Consider the following 16,520-nt stretch of genomic DNA (forward strand, 5'->3'; position numbering starts at 1 on the left):
ACCACACCCTTGTTGTTAGCCAATCCCCATTTCCCTCCTTTTGCCCGTGTCGTCCTACTCCAGCTGTGTCTTGTTGTTGTGATTAGTTTCCTGTGTGTATATATATACCTCTGTGTTTCCCTTTGGTTATTGCCAGTTCATTTGTGTTCCTCCTGTGTTCATCAGGCATTCATCCCTGTTCATCATGTTTGTCCCGGTTGGTTTTCTGTTTGTTTTGTTTTGTTTGTTCTGCTTGCCTCCCGGTTTTGGATGTTTTCCATCGGCTATATTAAAGCTTGTTTTTTTGTTAAAACCTCAGACTGTCTGTTGATCTGCATTAGGGTCCTTCTCTGAACTGAAATGTAACAGCGCCAGCAGTTGGCTGATCTGCAAATGCCTGGGGAGGGGGTGTTTAATCATGTATGGCTGTTTCACTACATAGGCCTACCCATTTTAGCTACATAAATAAAATCATGGAAATTGGGTAAAATAATATGGAAACGTTATGGAGAAGTGTTGAAATATCTTGATAAAAATGTGCGGGAACCCTGAACTAGGCCGTCCTGTCTCCTCGAAATGATTTGTATGCCACAAAGTTGCATCTATAATAACGTTGCGGTGACAATGTAATCATTACTTGAATTATGCTCAGAGACCAGACTTCTTTGAGTAAATGAAACACTACATTCATGGACTGCACTGGATTTGTAGGTAGATGGTGGATATAGGAAGTGCAGGACTTTGACACCAGAATCCCGGGTTTGTGTCCAGACTCCTGTCTTGTGGTTAGGTTTAGGCAACAGAAGTACTTTGGTTAAGATTAGGGAAAGATTGTGATTGTGGTTAAATGTTAATTAAAGGACTAATAATTACAGGGGAGGCTTTCAATTGCGCTCTGCTGGAAGAATGTGTGTTGCCCCTCTCTTGGCCGTTGGTTGAAGGATTTAACAGCGAGTTTGGGTCTTGGAAATGCTCACCTATATAGTAAGAAATAGGGCTTCTGGGTTTGTTGATATTTGGGGAAAAAAGTGACATTGAGGATGCCCTGAAAATGTAACACTTATATTAAAGACGCAAACTAATTTGAGGATAGTGTGCCGTACCTAGTTCTAAATGTGTGCTTGAACTATTTATCACATTTTTATTATTTATTTATTCATTTATTTTCACGTATGTAGTTTTTAAATTATTTATTATGATTCTAATTGTAATAATTATTATTTATGTTTATATGTAATGCCATATGTTCCATCTTGGGGGCGTTCATTTGTGCAACTTCTTAAATGTTTAAAATCAAACACGTTTACAGAAGACTAATAAGTAAAAATAATGCCATAGTCAACACAAAAGGATATTAAATTGCAAGATTTCCTGTTCGGCAGAAAAAAATGAAATATCTTTTCAGTGAACATTTTACAGATACATATATCAACATTTTCGCAACTTACTGGGTATGTTAATTTGCAACATTTCGTCATTATGTTAATGGAAAACAAAATGTTTTTATTAAAAACCGTATTTGCTGTTTTCAGCGTAGTTGTATATAAACTAGAGGCTGACACTGAGCGCCGTTACATGCGCACAATAATCAGATAACTGGGAATAATCAGGTAATGGTAATAATCCGATTTGACGCGTTTACGTGCACTTCAATAATCTGATAATCAGAAAAACCTGGGTTACATGATTCAGTCCTTCAGTTGGATTTCTCCTCAAGTACATGACATAAAACTCAAACTTCCTGTTACAGTAGGTACTCATATCCTTGAAAAACCTTGAAAAGTATACAAGTCATATATTTGCAAAATAAAGCACTCATCATGCTGACAGTTTATATTCTTACGGTACTGTTTGTTTTATCATTAACAAATACATGTGAGAGCATTCAATGTGTAGTTTATCAATGTGGAGCCAATTTTACATACTTTGGGTAGATTTAGAGTAAAAGTACTGCAAAGTGCAATATACAAGTGTATTTTATATAAACTTGTCACACAAAGTGCATAACATATAAGTAAGATAAAATAAAAGTGACAATTTAAACACAGAATATAAAAATATATTATTTTATGTAAAATCTTTATCTGAAAGGAAACAAAAGCTGTCAGATTAACGTAGTGGAGTAGAAAGTACAATATTTCTCTCTGAAATGTAGTGGAGTGGGAATATAAAATAGCAAAACCCGAAAGAAACCAGATTAAAGGGTATACATGCACCGAATAATCTGACTATTGGGGAAAAAGCTAGATGTGTCCATCTGATTTCTCATAATCAGATAATGGCTTTTATCTGATCACGCCTATTGGATTATGCTGTTTACATGACCACTTGAATAATCAGGTAACTCCAGAAGTCAGATAATGATCGGTTTATTAGCGTGCATGTAAACGCGCTCATTTTTTCGGGAGTCCCACGGGTTGGGAATCAGTTTCACTATTCGTGACGTGATTGGGACAGGTTGGTAAAAAAAGTCAACGGGAGCAGGCGGGACTGGGAATCATAGTAACAATAGTCAAGTTTTTATATATATATATATATAAATATGTAGTTGCACAATGAATAAATGCTATTTCCTTGTTTTTAATATGAAGCTGGTTGATCTGTTGTCTTGTTTTATTCATTTTTATTCTCTCCTGTCAGGTGGCTGGCTACAGCCAACCAGCAACCAGCCACCTGACCAGCGCATGACGTATATGGATGTTGACGCACAGTGCAGCCAGCAGCCAAAATGGAGGAGTTAGGGAAGGCAGTGTTACAAGTGAAGTAAAATGATCCGCGCATCACCCTGACCGAGCTTTCGGGCAAGTCTTGAGTACTTAAGAATTTTTTAAGACTCGAGAGTGACAGCGTTAAATCTTGCCTATAAGACGTGTTTTTTTACTGTAACTGAAACAGAACACAGGAGAGGGATGGGACAGGAGTCATTCTTGTGGGATTGGGACAGGACAGGATTTTTTTTTCTTTTTCATGGGACTGGGACAGGATGGGATTATTTTTGTTGGAGGAGGATGGGACAGGACTGAAAATCCACTCCCGTGTCACCCTCTAATATAAACGCAGTTCCTACGAGAAAGAGCTAAACCAGGATCTTAGCATGGTCTTTTGCATGGCATCTTTCCTCATCAATCCCAAAACACAACTGCAGAAAACAGATTTTTAACTCACTAAAGATGCAACTAAGTTTTATCCTGGTAAATAGGGTCCACTGTTTTTTGAGCTTGAATCATTGGTAATAAAAGTCTAGATATCCCAAAATTTGACTGTTCTTAGAGCAATGTCACTTCCAAGCCCCTCGACTCTATGGAAGTGCTAATCTAAATTGCAAGAGTATCTTTTTAAGTGTATAAATGTCAGCAAAAAAAAAACCCACACATAAACCCAACCCCGGTGGGATGACATGTCAGCAGAACTCCAATAAACCAATAAACAAGTTTAATTGTGCAACGTGTACTTGAATAAACCAAAAGTAAAAATGCAACAATGTCAACTTTCCAGTGTGGTTTTTCTGTATACAAACTCAAGCTATGAATAGCACAGTGAATCCACATCTGTCTCCTGGTCAATCTAAATACTGCAGGTCTGACGGTCAGAGAGATAACTCGTCCAGTAACTGGAAGTTCACAGCTTCAGACCACAAGAAAACAAGTGCATCAGTGCTTCTTTTTCCATGTGATCCTTGGATGGCCCTCAAACTTTCAAGCAGTTTGAGAGCTCAGTGTAACAAAACAAAACAAAACAAAAGATGGCGTGTTTCTTTCATAACAGTCACAGAAATATCAATTATATGTCGCCACCAGAAACTGAAAATCAAACACAAAGGAACTGTCCTTGCATCAACTTTTTCTCTTTAATAAAGGCACTTTATTTCACTTGTTAGTCTTTGCCAAGGGATTCTGTTTACCCGAAGCCCCGCAAGGTCAGATTCTGTAATTATGGAAAATATGAGTCATTATTTTGCCCGCTCACAAGGTATTTTGGAAGGTCTGTTGAAATTTCAGCTCTCCTTCAATCAAATAAACAAAGGATATTTTAAGGTTGTTTTGACTTTAAGGAGTGTTTGGGGCACATACACTGTACTGTTGGTACAGGAGAATAATTCACATGTGACCTAAAGATGGGCAAAACAATGCTTGCAATATAATCATTTGTACAATTTGATTGGACTCCGCTGTAGAATCGTCAAATCTGCAGATTATTACTGAAGTGAAAGGCTTACATTGTGTAAAAAAAGTATAGACTTTTTTTTCAGTTCCTTGATGTTTTGTCTCCTGTTTCTTTGCAGGGCAAAGTATTTTCGAGGGAAGAAGCTGAACGGAGAATATGAGATCCGGGTGGAGCAGGTATGGTGGATTTAACATAAATTTGTCCTACTTAAATATGTTAAATAATCATTTCAAAGCTGTGACATTTAAACATTGTGTATGCAACAGTCTGAGCAGTAATATAGCTGCAAACTGCTATTTTCCACACAAAGATATAGTTGAGTAATGGCGTCACACTACCTCTGTGTGTTATAATCTGAGCTTCTCTGTGGTTTGTTGGGGTAAGCTGGTCCAGCCAAGTGTGTATGTTAGTGCATGTGTTTATCCCACTGGCTAGTTAATACCCTCCGCTTTGCACTGCCCTCATACAGCGGCTACTGCTGATATCTGGACGGCATTGTCACTGAAGCATTGCGCCCACCCTCTGGTTCCAACCTGGTTAACACCAATACTGTCAGCACTGTTGCCGTTGTTTAGCACTGCTTATGGAGTTAGCACCGTTAGCTGCTAGCCACTGGCTCAGCCACCTCCATGTTGAGAATAGTATCCAGACAACTTTATACACTCTGAATTTTGCACACAGCCCCTTTAAAAGCTGTGATAATTATTCACTCAGCATTTAACTAACTAACATTTTGGGTGACCTTCTGTTTGTAGCCAATGCAGCTACCTGTCACTGAATTTGATGGCTTATTTATGAGGTAGAAATGATTTAATTGACTGCAAGTTAGTAATCACACTGACTTGGAACTTGATAATACCAGCATATAAAGGAAAACAATGGCTGTTTCCTTTCACGAATGTTTTATTTTTTCTATAGAGGAACATCTCAGAGTGCTTCATCACTCTTACAACATTAATAACTGTCCGACTGGGATTACTCTCCTCATGAAATTTATCATACACATCCTGGAAATACAGTAATACTGTTGGGAGTTGTAGTTATGGCCACGCTGACCTTTCATATCCAACAAGCCACTGGAAATACTGTCATTCAGCCAAACTTATAGCTTAACCTTTAGAGAAACGTGCTTATTGACTTCCTCGCCGAGAGTAATGCCTGGTACACACTACACGAGAATCAAGGCGATTTCGGGACTGATTCCCCCTCCTGACAATTGTCAGCAAAGCTCAGATTTCTGTGATGGTTCTAAAGATCATCTTACCAGATTTTCCTGTGGTGTGAGATATGTAAAAATATTTTTTACATCCCCTTATTTGGAAGTCAATCCTGGCTGCACTGATTTTAGATCATAAATATTTAACATGTTCAGTATTTCATGATGACAATTACATATTGTGTGGGGGAACCCCGAGGATCACCTGTGGTCATGTTGGTCTCTGAGCGTTTTAATGGAGTACCACCTCCAGCTTGTGCTGTAACATGTACAGTCCATGTTCAGTTTGGGCCAGCCTTAAGATGAGACCACTTGCAGGAGGTGATTAGCTTAGCTTAGCATAAAGACTGTTAAGCTAAACCCAAAGTATTAAAATTAGGGATGCACAATATTGGATTTTTGCCGATATCCAATATGCCGAAGAACAACTTGTGTGGCCAATACCCAATACCAGTATTGATATATCAACCTTCTTCCCCAACCCTAATTGTAGTGATCATCAAGTCTCTTCTGTTGTGGAATTAACATCACAGTATGCATGCCTACTCTTATCGTGAAGATCCAGCAGATGGAGACATGATATAGAATGATTTTTAATGAATGTAATATTCATTAATTGTGCAAAATAAGAAAAAGCATGTTGGATGATTGTAATAGTTCATTTTAAAGCCAATATTGACTGATACAGATGATTTGCCAATATTATTGTGCATCCCTAATTAAAATCTGCCTACTTGTTATAATTTGAACTAAAGTAGTCTGGCTAGCTGTTTCTCCCTGCTTCACATCATTATGCCAAGCTAGGCATGGCCAATCACTTCAAAGCTCAGTACTCACCATACAGCAGACATATCTTAAGAAAGCAAAGAAGCATTATTCCCCAAATGTTGGACCATTCCTTTAAAGTAACCTGATTTTAATTCAACACGATTGTGCCAATATTCTATGCAGTGTGCACAGAAATATGTGTCTAGACACGCAGTATTTACAGTGTGCAGATAACATCTAATTTACCTCAAATAACATCAGTTTTACATCTGCAAACCATTGTTGAGCCTGCAGCCGTCTTTGAAATGGAGTGGTGGGTTTTTATGAGAAGGAAAAAGGGGACCACATAAAGCTGGACCGGTGATTTTATAGCCTGTTTGCTCAACTCTCTACTGTTGTGGTCACGTCTTCTTTCTGGGGCGGAGTGGGGCTGTAGTGTGGAGTATGAGTCAATGTAAACTTGCATGGATGTAAAAAAAAAAACATCTTGTGGTGTCACAGATATTGAACCCCAATAAAAATATGCTGAAGTTAATTAGGCCCCTACAGTTGATAGTGAGGGGGACCATACGAGCCTCAGCTATAGCTCCAAGTGTGACCTACTTTAATGTTGTTGGACCCTCCACTCTTTCCCAGAAGCCCCTCCGCATTGACTATAACAAGTCAGTCGCTAATTGCCTTCAGCAGCCAGACTCTTCATAGGCTCTTGCTGAGAGCCTCGGGACGATGGAAACCCAATCTCTGTGTGAAAAGTTAGCGACATGCTGAGATGAACCCTTTCAGGAGATGACAATAAAAGCAGAGAGACCCACTGAACTTTATCCCACTCGCTTTAATCCCACTTTTTTGTTGGCTTTTAACATCTCTTCCCAGCAAACGTTTTAAAAATGAATAGACTTTTTTAATGGCCTGCACCAACAGTGACACATCAATCACACCAAGCAATCTTAGAATTTAAAATTGATGCATTTCAGATGTACCCACTTTCGCAAATAATAGGGCTGCATGTCAGAAACTGACATGGCAATATTTTCTTCTGCAGACCAAATCAAAATGTTCATTTACAATATCTTGTTGGTAGAAAACCCTCAGGTCACACACATAAAATCAATTGGTGCTGAGCAGCCTTAAGTGATTAGTTTTTAGGCTCCTAAAAACAAAGCTTAACCTCACCATCAGACAGACTTTTCCAATGGGGAATTGAAGTCGTTACATCAAACTCACTGGGCTCCATTGACAAAAACAGTAATTTTACTTAGCAGAACACTGGAGTTACTGATCTACCATGGCTCTGATTAGTTAGAGTGTACAGAAAAGTGGAGCAAATACTCAAATGTAGCCAGTGGTGTAGTGGTAGTAGATGACGTTGGTGTACTGCAGGGTAGATGGGTAGGTTACCTCGGAGAAAGTGGGTATTCTCTCATATGAACCGAAGATATACTGTAAATGGCCGAAAAAAGAGGTAGATATACCCTGTATACCTGCGTATACCTTCTACTACACCACTGAATATAGTGTACACTCTGATATTGATATTTTTTTGTTAGGTGACTTAAATGTGTCTTGCTCTGGCCTCCATCCACAGCAGTACATTACTTAGTTACCATGCCAGTAGGTTTGATTTATCAGAGACGCGAGCAAAGCAACAAAATAGATTAAAAAAATTACATTTTCTTGTTGTCTACCTAGAAGTGAATGTGGCTGTCACAGTGATTCGGTCTATTGTGAAACAAAAAAAATACAGGAATTTTCACGTGATGAGTTGAATTGGTCCCTTTAGACATGATTCATCATTCCAGGATTATTGGTAGTAATAATAATACTACATCACACTTATATAGCACTTTTCTGAGTCCTCAAAGAACCTTTACATGGGTAGTATTGGTGTGAATTTGTAGGGGAGTGCATCTGCATTGAAAATAATGAAGGATGATGAAAAATCACTGTTTACTCTGAAGACTTTTCTGAGGGCGAAATTATGTAGTTTAATACACTGGTTACTGCCCCATGACACCATTGTATCCATATTGGACTCTTCTGTCCGTCCAGGCTGAAGCAACATGTCACATTAATGATGTATGTTAGTAACCTTAAAATAAGGGGTCTCTCTTGTGTTGCTCCCCTCCTGTTCCTCTCTCATCTTCAGGTTGTGGTCGACTACTAGCGTGCTGTGCTTTGGTTGTGCATCAGACAGACTTCTCCTGTAGATACCTTGCCTCATGGCTTTGAACCACAGTTGGGTGACCTCTGGTTTATTTAAGCTGGGCATACACTGCACTAGCCTGTTTTAGAAATTATGTTTAATTCCAACGCCCACTGTACAAGTGGGTTAAGAGCTAACCTGACGGAGAATTGGGACACCACTTCCCCTCACGCGCAAAACCAATGGAAAGGGCCACGACAAGGGCTAAGGGGAAGAAATGGAATTGGTCCTTGGTCTGTAAGAGCTTAGGACTTGAGTCAACGCATCTGTAAGGGATCCATTTGGGATTGGGGGACTGTGTGGTCAGATTGTCAAGCTACGACCTGAGTGCTCTCACAGAACATTAAAAAAAGACAATGAAACAGTCCTTTGGGTGCTGTGGGCTGTTTTTGGCTACTGACATTTGTTAATAAAGATTCATTTGTAAGCTTCGGTCCTGCACGCAGATTGAAGTTTTTTTGCTAGCTGAGTTACGGTTCATGATAAAGGAGAGACATACGTCACAATATGAGCTTAAAAATCTCTTACTATGACCTTTATTGTGGCCAAAAGTATAAAATAAAGAGGCGGCAGCTTCTTCTGTAACAGATTGTGTCATATATGCATGTAATATCGTCTCATATCGTGCACAGGCCTTTAAATTGCATCAAATCGTAATTGTATCTTGGCAGACTTTTGTAACGTTGGCAAATATCGGATTGTTGTCGAAATAATCGATATTATATCGTATCGTGATGAAACTGGCGAGTTACACTCCTACTGGTAACCGGCTTTTATGATCTGGCAGCAGCCATATGGTAAAGAAGGGTCACGGGACATCATGGTAACATTGCATTAAACAGATGCTTTATTTCGTCTGTGCATCAACCTGAAAACACTGTCCTTTTTGCAGTCATTGTACCGGAACCTGAGCTTAACTGGAAACTTTCTGTTCACTACTGTAGCTGCAGAAAAGCACACGCTTCACTGTGTTTGTGGCACTTGCCAGCCTGGTTATGGTACTTTTCTATACGTGCACAGGAGAGTCTGTTTTCCCCATAAGAAATACCATCAGACTACATCACATACACACCTAACCTGTCTCAATGGGGAAGGTTTAGCTGGTAGTGTTAGTCATGGAAAATGAGAACCGTTTCTTTTGAATCAAGCAGCTGAACAGTTGTAGCATAACGTGTTTGAATTAATGTGTCAAACTACTGTGCATTTGCACATTGCAATGTCAATGCTGAAATGATATGTTGTGCAGCTCTAGTAAATGTTTTTCTTATTTGAATATTATATAACTATCATAAAGTTATATCATATTGAGATCATTTTTATCTCAGCTGGATGGACTGTGACCTTGCCTAACTTATGCTCTCCGTCTCCTCTTATATTCAGGCTGTTAAAGCTCTCTGAACCACTGCTCACAAGCTCCAAACCAACATAACTCTTCCCTGGCTTACTTGCTGCCATATAAGGTACCATCTTTAGACTCCAGCACAGACTCACAGCGCAGCATGTGATACTGCAGTGGGGAAGCCTGATGCCAATCTGTGTGAAAGAGAAAAAGAGAGCGGCTTTGATTCTTCCATGTACCATCTCTCATTAAGGCTGCCCTGCCACCTGTATCTTCCCCAGCCACTGCCCCACAGCAAATTTGTGAGCCCATTGTTGTTGATCGTTCCCTCTCATTTACATGACCCACTTTGAAGTTACATTTGGCAGACGTCTGAGGTCTTGTGTCCACTGGGTTACTCTTTTTATCCACTGAGCAGATGCTCATGGGAGCGCCGGTGGGGGTGCTTTGTGCTCCTAAGTGACTAATAAAAACAGGCTTGAAGCCATCGCTTTTTTGCCAACTGATGAAATGTTTTCAGTAGTAGTTCTTAATGCCAAAAACATGCCGAGTGATCCTCACAGCCAGGTTAGGATAACAGCATACCTTCTTTTGATTCCAAATGGAAAAACACAGCCAGCAATGTGGAGAGAGGTCCTCGCTGATTTGTAACTTCTGAGCCAGATACATAAATGTCTATGACTCTTCACATGAACAGAGCAGGGAGTTGTGCATTAACTTCTTTCACTCTGTCGGTTAATCCCTCGGGGTTTAACAGGAGAGTTATTGCGCAGTTACATCAGGTCAGTGCTCACATATCATGAGCCTGTGACTCACTTGAAACGTGATGTCCAGTAAAACGATAAAAATAAGTCAAAAAGAAAAAATATACTGTCAGAGTTTTTTTTCTTTCTGGTGTGTACCTGTTTTTTGACATGTTGTCATAATCCTAGTCTACAACATAGATCTATAAAGAAAACTGAATAAGCATTGGAGGTGAAACCCTGCTTATTCCTTTGAAGGCTGCTTAGTGGTGGAGGTCAAAAAAGTTTCCCTGGAAATATAATTATCAGGATCTTTGGCATTGTGGGACCCACTTTGTCAGCTGATTGGCTAACTTCTGGTTTAGCCCTCCGCTAACTTGGATGGGGATAAAACAATTCAATCATGCTGCTCTTCAAGACTTTTGAAGTCTTATCAGACCAAATGGATCAAATCCTGATAGTGAAACAGGTCATTTCTTGGCTCAGCCGATCTAAAGATGTCTCTCTCCCAGTGTGAGTCTTTGGGCCCAGTGGCATCACGTGACGGACCCAGAAGGTGACCAACCACTTTTTAACAAAAAATTAGGAAGCGCACATGGAATATTTCTAGCACCAGTGATATGTAAATGTTGCTGTTACAGTCAGAACCGAAGTAGACAATGTTCCATGTGACAATGCTGCTTGTATGTTGGTGTGCTTATTTGTATGTGCATGTGCATCTTTTTTTTAAGAGACAATGGGGAAGCAAGTTGTTTGACTGTGGCGTGATAAGTTAGACTAACCCATTAACATTACTAACAAAAGTGCAAAAACTGACAAGGAACCAGATGAACCCCAACTTGCAGACCACGGTGAATAAATGTGTAGGAAAATGATGTAGAAACTTATCATATGGTAATTTTCAGACAAGTTTATGTATATATTTAAAAAAAAAATTAACCTGCCAATTGCACTTTAATGAAAACAAAAAGGAAAATATCAATGTTCTGCCATTCAGGCATTTCCTTCTTTTTGGCGCCCTCTTTGGCAGTTTATTGAATTGCGCAGACTTCCCAACAGGAAGTCCCATCGACAGGAAGTCCTACCCACAGAAAGTTATCAAGGCTGTTCAAGAGAAGGCTGAGACATGGGGTCAAACATGGGGGGATTGCACATGCGCAGTAAAATCTGGTCTGCAATTCCTCAAAGGCTCAGTAGATGGCGTGAGACCATGGAATAAAGGGGATGTGCATGCATGTCATTTTCACAGCTTATTACTGAACTGTCACTGGTGGCCTGCGTTGTGGGTGAGAATGACAGAGATGCAATTCCGACAACTTCAGGCACCTGCCGTCCAAAAGTCCAAGCAGACCGCACCAAGCGCACTCCTTGATCGCCTGAGCGGATCCTGCGCTTTTTATCCAGCGCCCCTGCTGTCACCCTCCAGCATCGCAGCTTAAGTTACACTGCACATGTGCAATCCCCCCATGTTTGACCCCGTGTCTCAGCCTTCTCTTGAATAGCCTTGGAAAGTTATAAAGCCTAGGTAGGCCTCAGGCCTCAGTATCATACCATTCCAGCCATCAGAGGGTTGTCTGCTGCGATCTTTTGTTTCGCCTCGGAAAGCATTGACTGTAAGCTCAAATCCCTTTACCATCTCAGCAACCAGTATTTGTGACCTTTTTGAGTTCATTGTTGGAGGAAGTGTATTTTGAGTTTGTTTGTAATCATGTGTTTAATTCAGCCATGTTGACTTGTCACTGTTAAGCATTTAGCTCTGATGCTGTGAACCACTTAATAGATACTGTGAAAATAATCCTCCTGTGGTATCTCTTGGTTTCCTTTTTGGTCTGTTCTCTAAATTGTCTTAACTGTGATTTCACCATGCTAACAGCTAATAATACTAATTATGCTAAGCTAGCCATGCCTGTGCAGATGCCTTCCCTTTGTATAGACCATTCAGTAATTACAATATATTTTATGTTATTTCTGTTTCACTCCGTGTTCACAAAGTTGAGTCGGCAATAATTAAAGGAGCTTGAATGCTACATCCTGACTCTGGTGTGGGGAAAATGAAGCCGATTTATGCACTTGAAATTGTGGCTACTAAGCCATGTTTAATGTATGTTTTGGGTGTGTTTTGGCTCAACTAGACTTTACAGCATTTCATAGAAACCCCGTCGCCAACTAGTGTGTTGAAGGTGTAACTGCAGAGTGACAGACACCCCACCGCACAAGTGTAAATGCTCACCGTGTAGGCCGTGTGCGTAGGCTACAGCATAGGCTCTGCATAGAGCTGATGCACAAGTGTAAATCCGCCTTTATGAGTGCACTATCATGGTACTCATAGTACACTGCATTTTGCTGTACTTTTCAGTGTGAATGCTCTCAAAAGAGTAAGTGTAACTACAGAAATATCTGAATTGAGACACAGCATAACTTTTACTGCCACAAGCAACAATTATGGAATGATGCTAATAAACCTATACAGAGTTTTTCAAAACCTTCTGTAACAGTAGCATAAGCTGAAAGACGTATAAAGTCATTGACGTCAGGTCAGTAATGTCTGTCTGGTATAGCATTATTGAGCTCAAGATTGCTAACATTAGCTAACATTAGCCCCCACTGAGTTTCTTGAAGTAAGCTAATGTGCATTTTATTGTTTAAGCATTCAACCCTTAAGTGCAAGAGGAAAATTGTCCTGTTTTTCCTTTCAACAGTTTCAGTCTCACTTTAAAGGTTGACCCCTGCTTCTGACCCACTGGTGTTATTTCTTGTGTTATTTTCTTTATTTCCTAGGGGAGTTTTATCTCACAGTAGGTGGCTGAAGATAATTAGGTCCACTGACTCCACCGATTTGTTATCTGGACATGTATGCTTGCCACTTTATGCTTGGGTACAGAGGAATTGCACCACTATTCACTCAGAATACTGGTGTTTTCCAGAGATTTTTGGAGCTCAGGGGATTCGCTATCACCCACATTGCCTTTCGTATGCCTTTGAAGTATCATGTGTGTAACATGGTGGCAGCACCAAACTTGAGCTGAGATCTAGTGCTCTAAAAGTGCTCCTGCTGGTGATGTTTGGCACTTTAAAAATGATAGCAGTCCATCGTGAGCGAATGTTCCCCAGCTGCAGTCAAAATTGATCACAGACATGATGACACCCTGCAAAAGGCTGCCAAACAGGCTGCCTGTTTGCTACCCACAAATCCCTGCAAAGTCATAAACACTGCAATTTACACAATTGGACAAATTAGGCAGTTAAATTTGAAGGGCTCTGTTGTTTGTGGAGGAACAAGGGGCGGTTCTTCGGGGTTGCCGGACCATGTGTGGTTTGGGTCGGGCAGGGCAACATCTGCTCAGCAGGCATATGACCTCAGCGCTGTCCACGCTCCTTTCTGCTGCAGTCATGGCAGCTCACAGGCAGTTGGCTGTATGTTATCTGTACCCTTTTTTGGCTGGTATTTGCACATGACATAGGGCATCTGGATTGAACTTGCTCAAGACGGATGATTTGGTTTTGTGCTGGCTAGCAGACATTTGACTGATCCAACTGCCCTCATGCCTTCTGTTGCCCTGTTGCATTTAGCATCTGTCTTGAATTTCAACATTTAGTGCCTCAATGAATTATTTCACTGTTGTCCAAGGTGGTAGTGATTAGCAGCAAATACTTGCCCGGGGTGCACATGAATGGTCCACTGTACTTCAGGCCTCTCAATTGCACCAGTATGTGATTCAACTGAGCTTATCAAGAGTTACTCAAATTCAGAGGTAGTTAACAAAAAAAGTATCTGCCCTGCAGCCACAAATCAAACCACTACAGTCTGTTCTCTCTTATCATTTGTACACATGACTGATTAGCTTTACCTCATATAACTTCGTGTCAATTTATCACTTGCCAGACAATATTTTGCACTTTCTTATTCCCCAGTAAAGGCTTTTATACACCTATAGGCTATATACATATTGCAAAACTCTGTAAAAGTACACCAAAGCATATTTTTGTTTCCAAATATTTATTTGAAAACGAAACCATTCATACGGTCAATAAAAAAACATTTTGTAAAAAAAACAAATGTAATCTCAATGTGTGTGTGTGTTTGTGTGCGTGCGTGTGTGTCAGAGAGGAGTATCAATAAAAAAAAAGTTTCCAGTAATTATTTCGGTGTTTATTTCTTTTATTCTTCCGTTTTGTTTTTTTTTAATTAAAATGTGTAATATAGCCAACAATATTATAGACAAATGTTAATCTAATTATTATTGTAGAATGTATTTAGCAAATCACCACTCTCAACTGCAGACAGCAGCAAAAAAAAAAAAAAAAAAAAAGGCATTATAAAAAGCCGACAAATAGTGTTAATTAATTGACATGAGGCATTGGAGAGATTGTCTCCTATTCTATAGTCTGTAATATTTTTTTTTAATTTTATCATAACTTCTCGGAAATTACTCAAAAGTAGAACATGCTAAAAGTAAATACAATAATAGGCTAAATAGTATCTAAGCAATAGTAAAGTGTCTAAACAATAATAAATATTATCTAAGTTATCTATTAGGCTGCCATTCCAAATAGATAGTAAATAGATTTTAAAATTTCAATATGATTTTAATATTATTTTTGCTTATTTCATTATTGTTGTTATTGGTTTACTTTTTAGTAGTATTGTATTATCTGAGGATGACTCATTTTAGTAACTATCTACAGTAAAAAAGATAAAAAACAAGCAAAGAAACAGATAAAAATCATTTTATACACTGGGCCTTCAAAGTGCTCTCTGAAACTAGACCTGGCATGGCTTGTGTCCAAAAAATGAAAAAATCTAAACTTTGTCGTAGAGCTAAACCAAATACATCATTGGAAAGGTCTCAACCTGGAGAGTAACATATGTCAGTATGATGATTCTACATGGCTCCTGCTTTCAGCCATTCACCTTTGAACCTTGACCTCAGTGCATGTTTGAGGACTTATAACTCAGCAACTAAAGGGGTTACAGACATGGGACCAACTTTTATAGAGAGCTCTTGACCTCAACTATCACGTGAGTGGAGTCAACAACTGGGGGTGCTGTCAGATATGGGTAAAATATGGATAAAATTAATTTCCACCCATTTAGAAATGAGATATTTAAAATCTGATTACACAAGTGTGTTTACCATCCCCTTAAAGTCCACAGTGTAGTCTCAGTTCAGTATTTACAACTTCCAAATCTAGGAAAAACACTTAGATTCTTTAAAAACTACAATTCCCTGGGGCCGCACCATGCAGCTTGATACATATCAGTAACATAGTTGTAGTTCTTCTGATTTGCAAAGTAGGGCTCTAAATAGGGTCGTATCTATCTGAATATATCTAATATATAGTAAAGCCGAACTAGTTATTACACTGCACCTAGATGAACTATGTTAAGAAAAAAGTAAAGATGTCGGCTAATTTTCGATATTTTAGCTAATGCGCTAGAAACAGCGTTTTTGGGACAGTAGGTTTGTTTGCGGCTTGCTGTAAAATAGGGTCGTAAAAAGATAGATATACTGAATATATTTAATATCTAGTAAAGCCGAACTAGTTATTACACTGCCTCTAGATGAACTATGTTAAGAAAAAAAGCAAGGATGTTGGCTAATCGTAGTTATTTTAGATCGTACTCTAAAAATGGCGTTTTTGGGACGGTAGTTTTTTTGCGGCTTGTTGTAAAATAGAGTCATAAAAAGATACATCTACGTAATATATCAAATGTCTAGTAAAGCTGAACTAGTAATGACACTGCACCCAGATGAAATATGTTAAGAAAAAGTAGGCATGATGGTTCATTTCAGATATTTTAGCAAGTTCTCTAGAAACGACGTTTTTAGGACTGAATATTTGAATAGGCTATAACAAATATCTAGTACAGCCGAACTATCACGTTATTATCATTATTATTATTATTATTGGTGGGAAATTATAACAGAGGAATATATTTGCCGTTTTAATATCAAGAACACTTCTGCGTTTTGTGTGTATACAGGAATGTTAAAGATATCACTGAGGAAAATGAGGTTGACGTGACGTAATTGAATCAGGGAATCCGTGTGTCCACCACGGGAGAGGATCCTAATTGACTTTACATTGGCATTGTTTTCGTGGTGG

General features: G+C 39.2%; 1 protein-coding gene across 2 annotated transcripts in view; it reads left to right on the plus strand.

Annotated features, from left to right (window-relative positions):
• LOC125882566 (synapsin-3-like) overlaps nt 1-16,520 on the plus strand; it is a 187,155-nt gene that overhangs the window by 47,443 nt on the left and 123,192 nt on the right. For both annotated transcript variants that reach the window (XM_049566343.1, XM_049566344.1), the window contains exon 3: nt 4,262-4,319. In XM_049566343.1, the coding sequence (XP_049422300.1) occupies nt 4,262-4,319 (58 nt within the window). The remainder of the gene's footprint in view (nt 1-4,261; nt 4,320-16,520) is intronic.

The sequence above is a fragment of the Epinephelus fuscoguttatus genome, linkage group LG22 (genome assembly GCF_011397635.1).
Source record: "Epinephelus fuscoguttatus linkage group LG22, E.fuscoguttatus.final_Chr_v1".
Classification (NCBI taxonomy): domain Eukaryota; kingdom Metazoa; phylum Chordata; class Actinopteri; order Perciformes; family Serranidae; genus Epinephelus; species Epinephelus fuscoguttatus.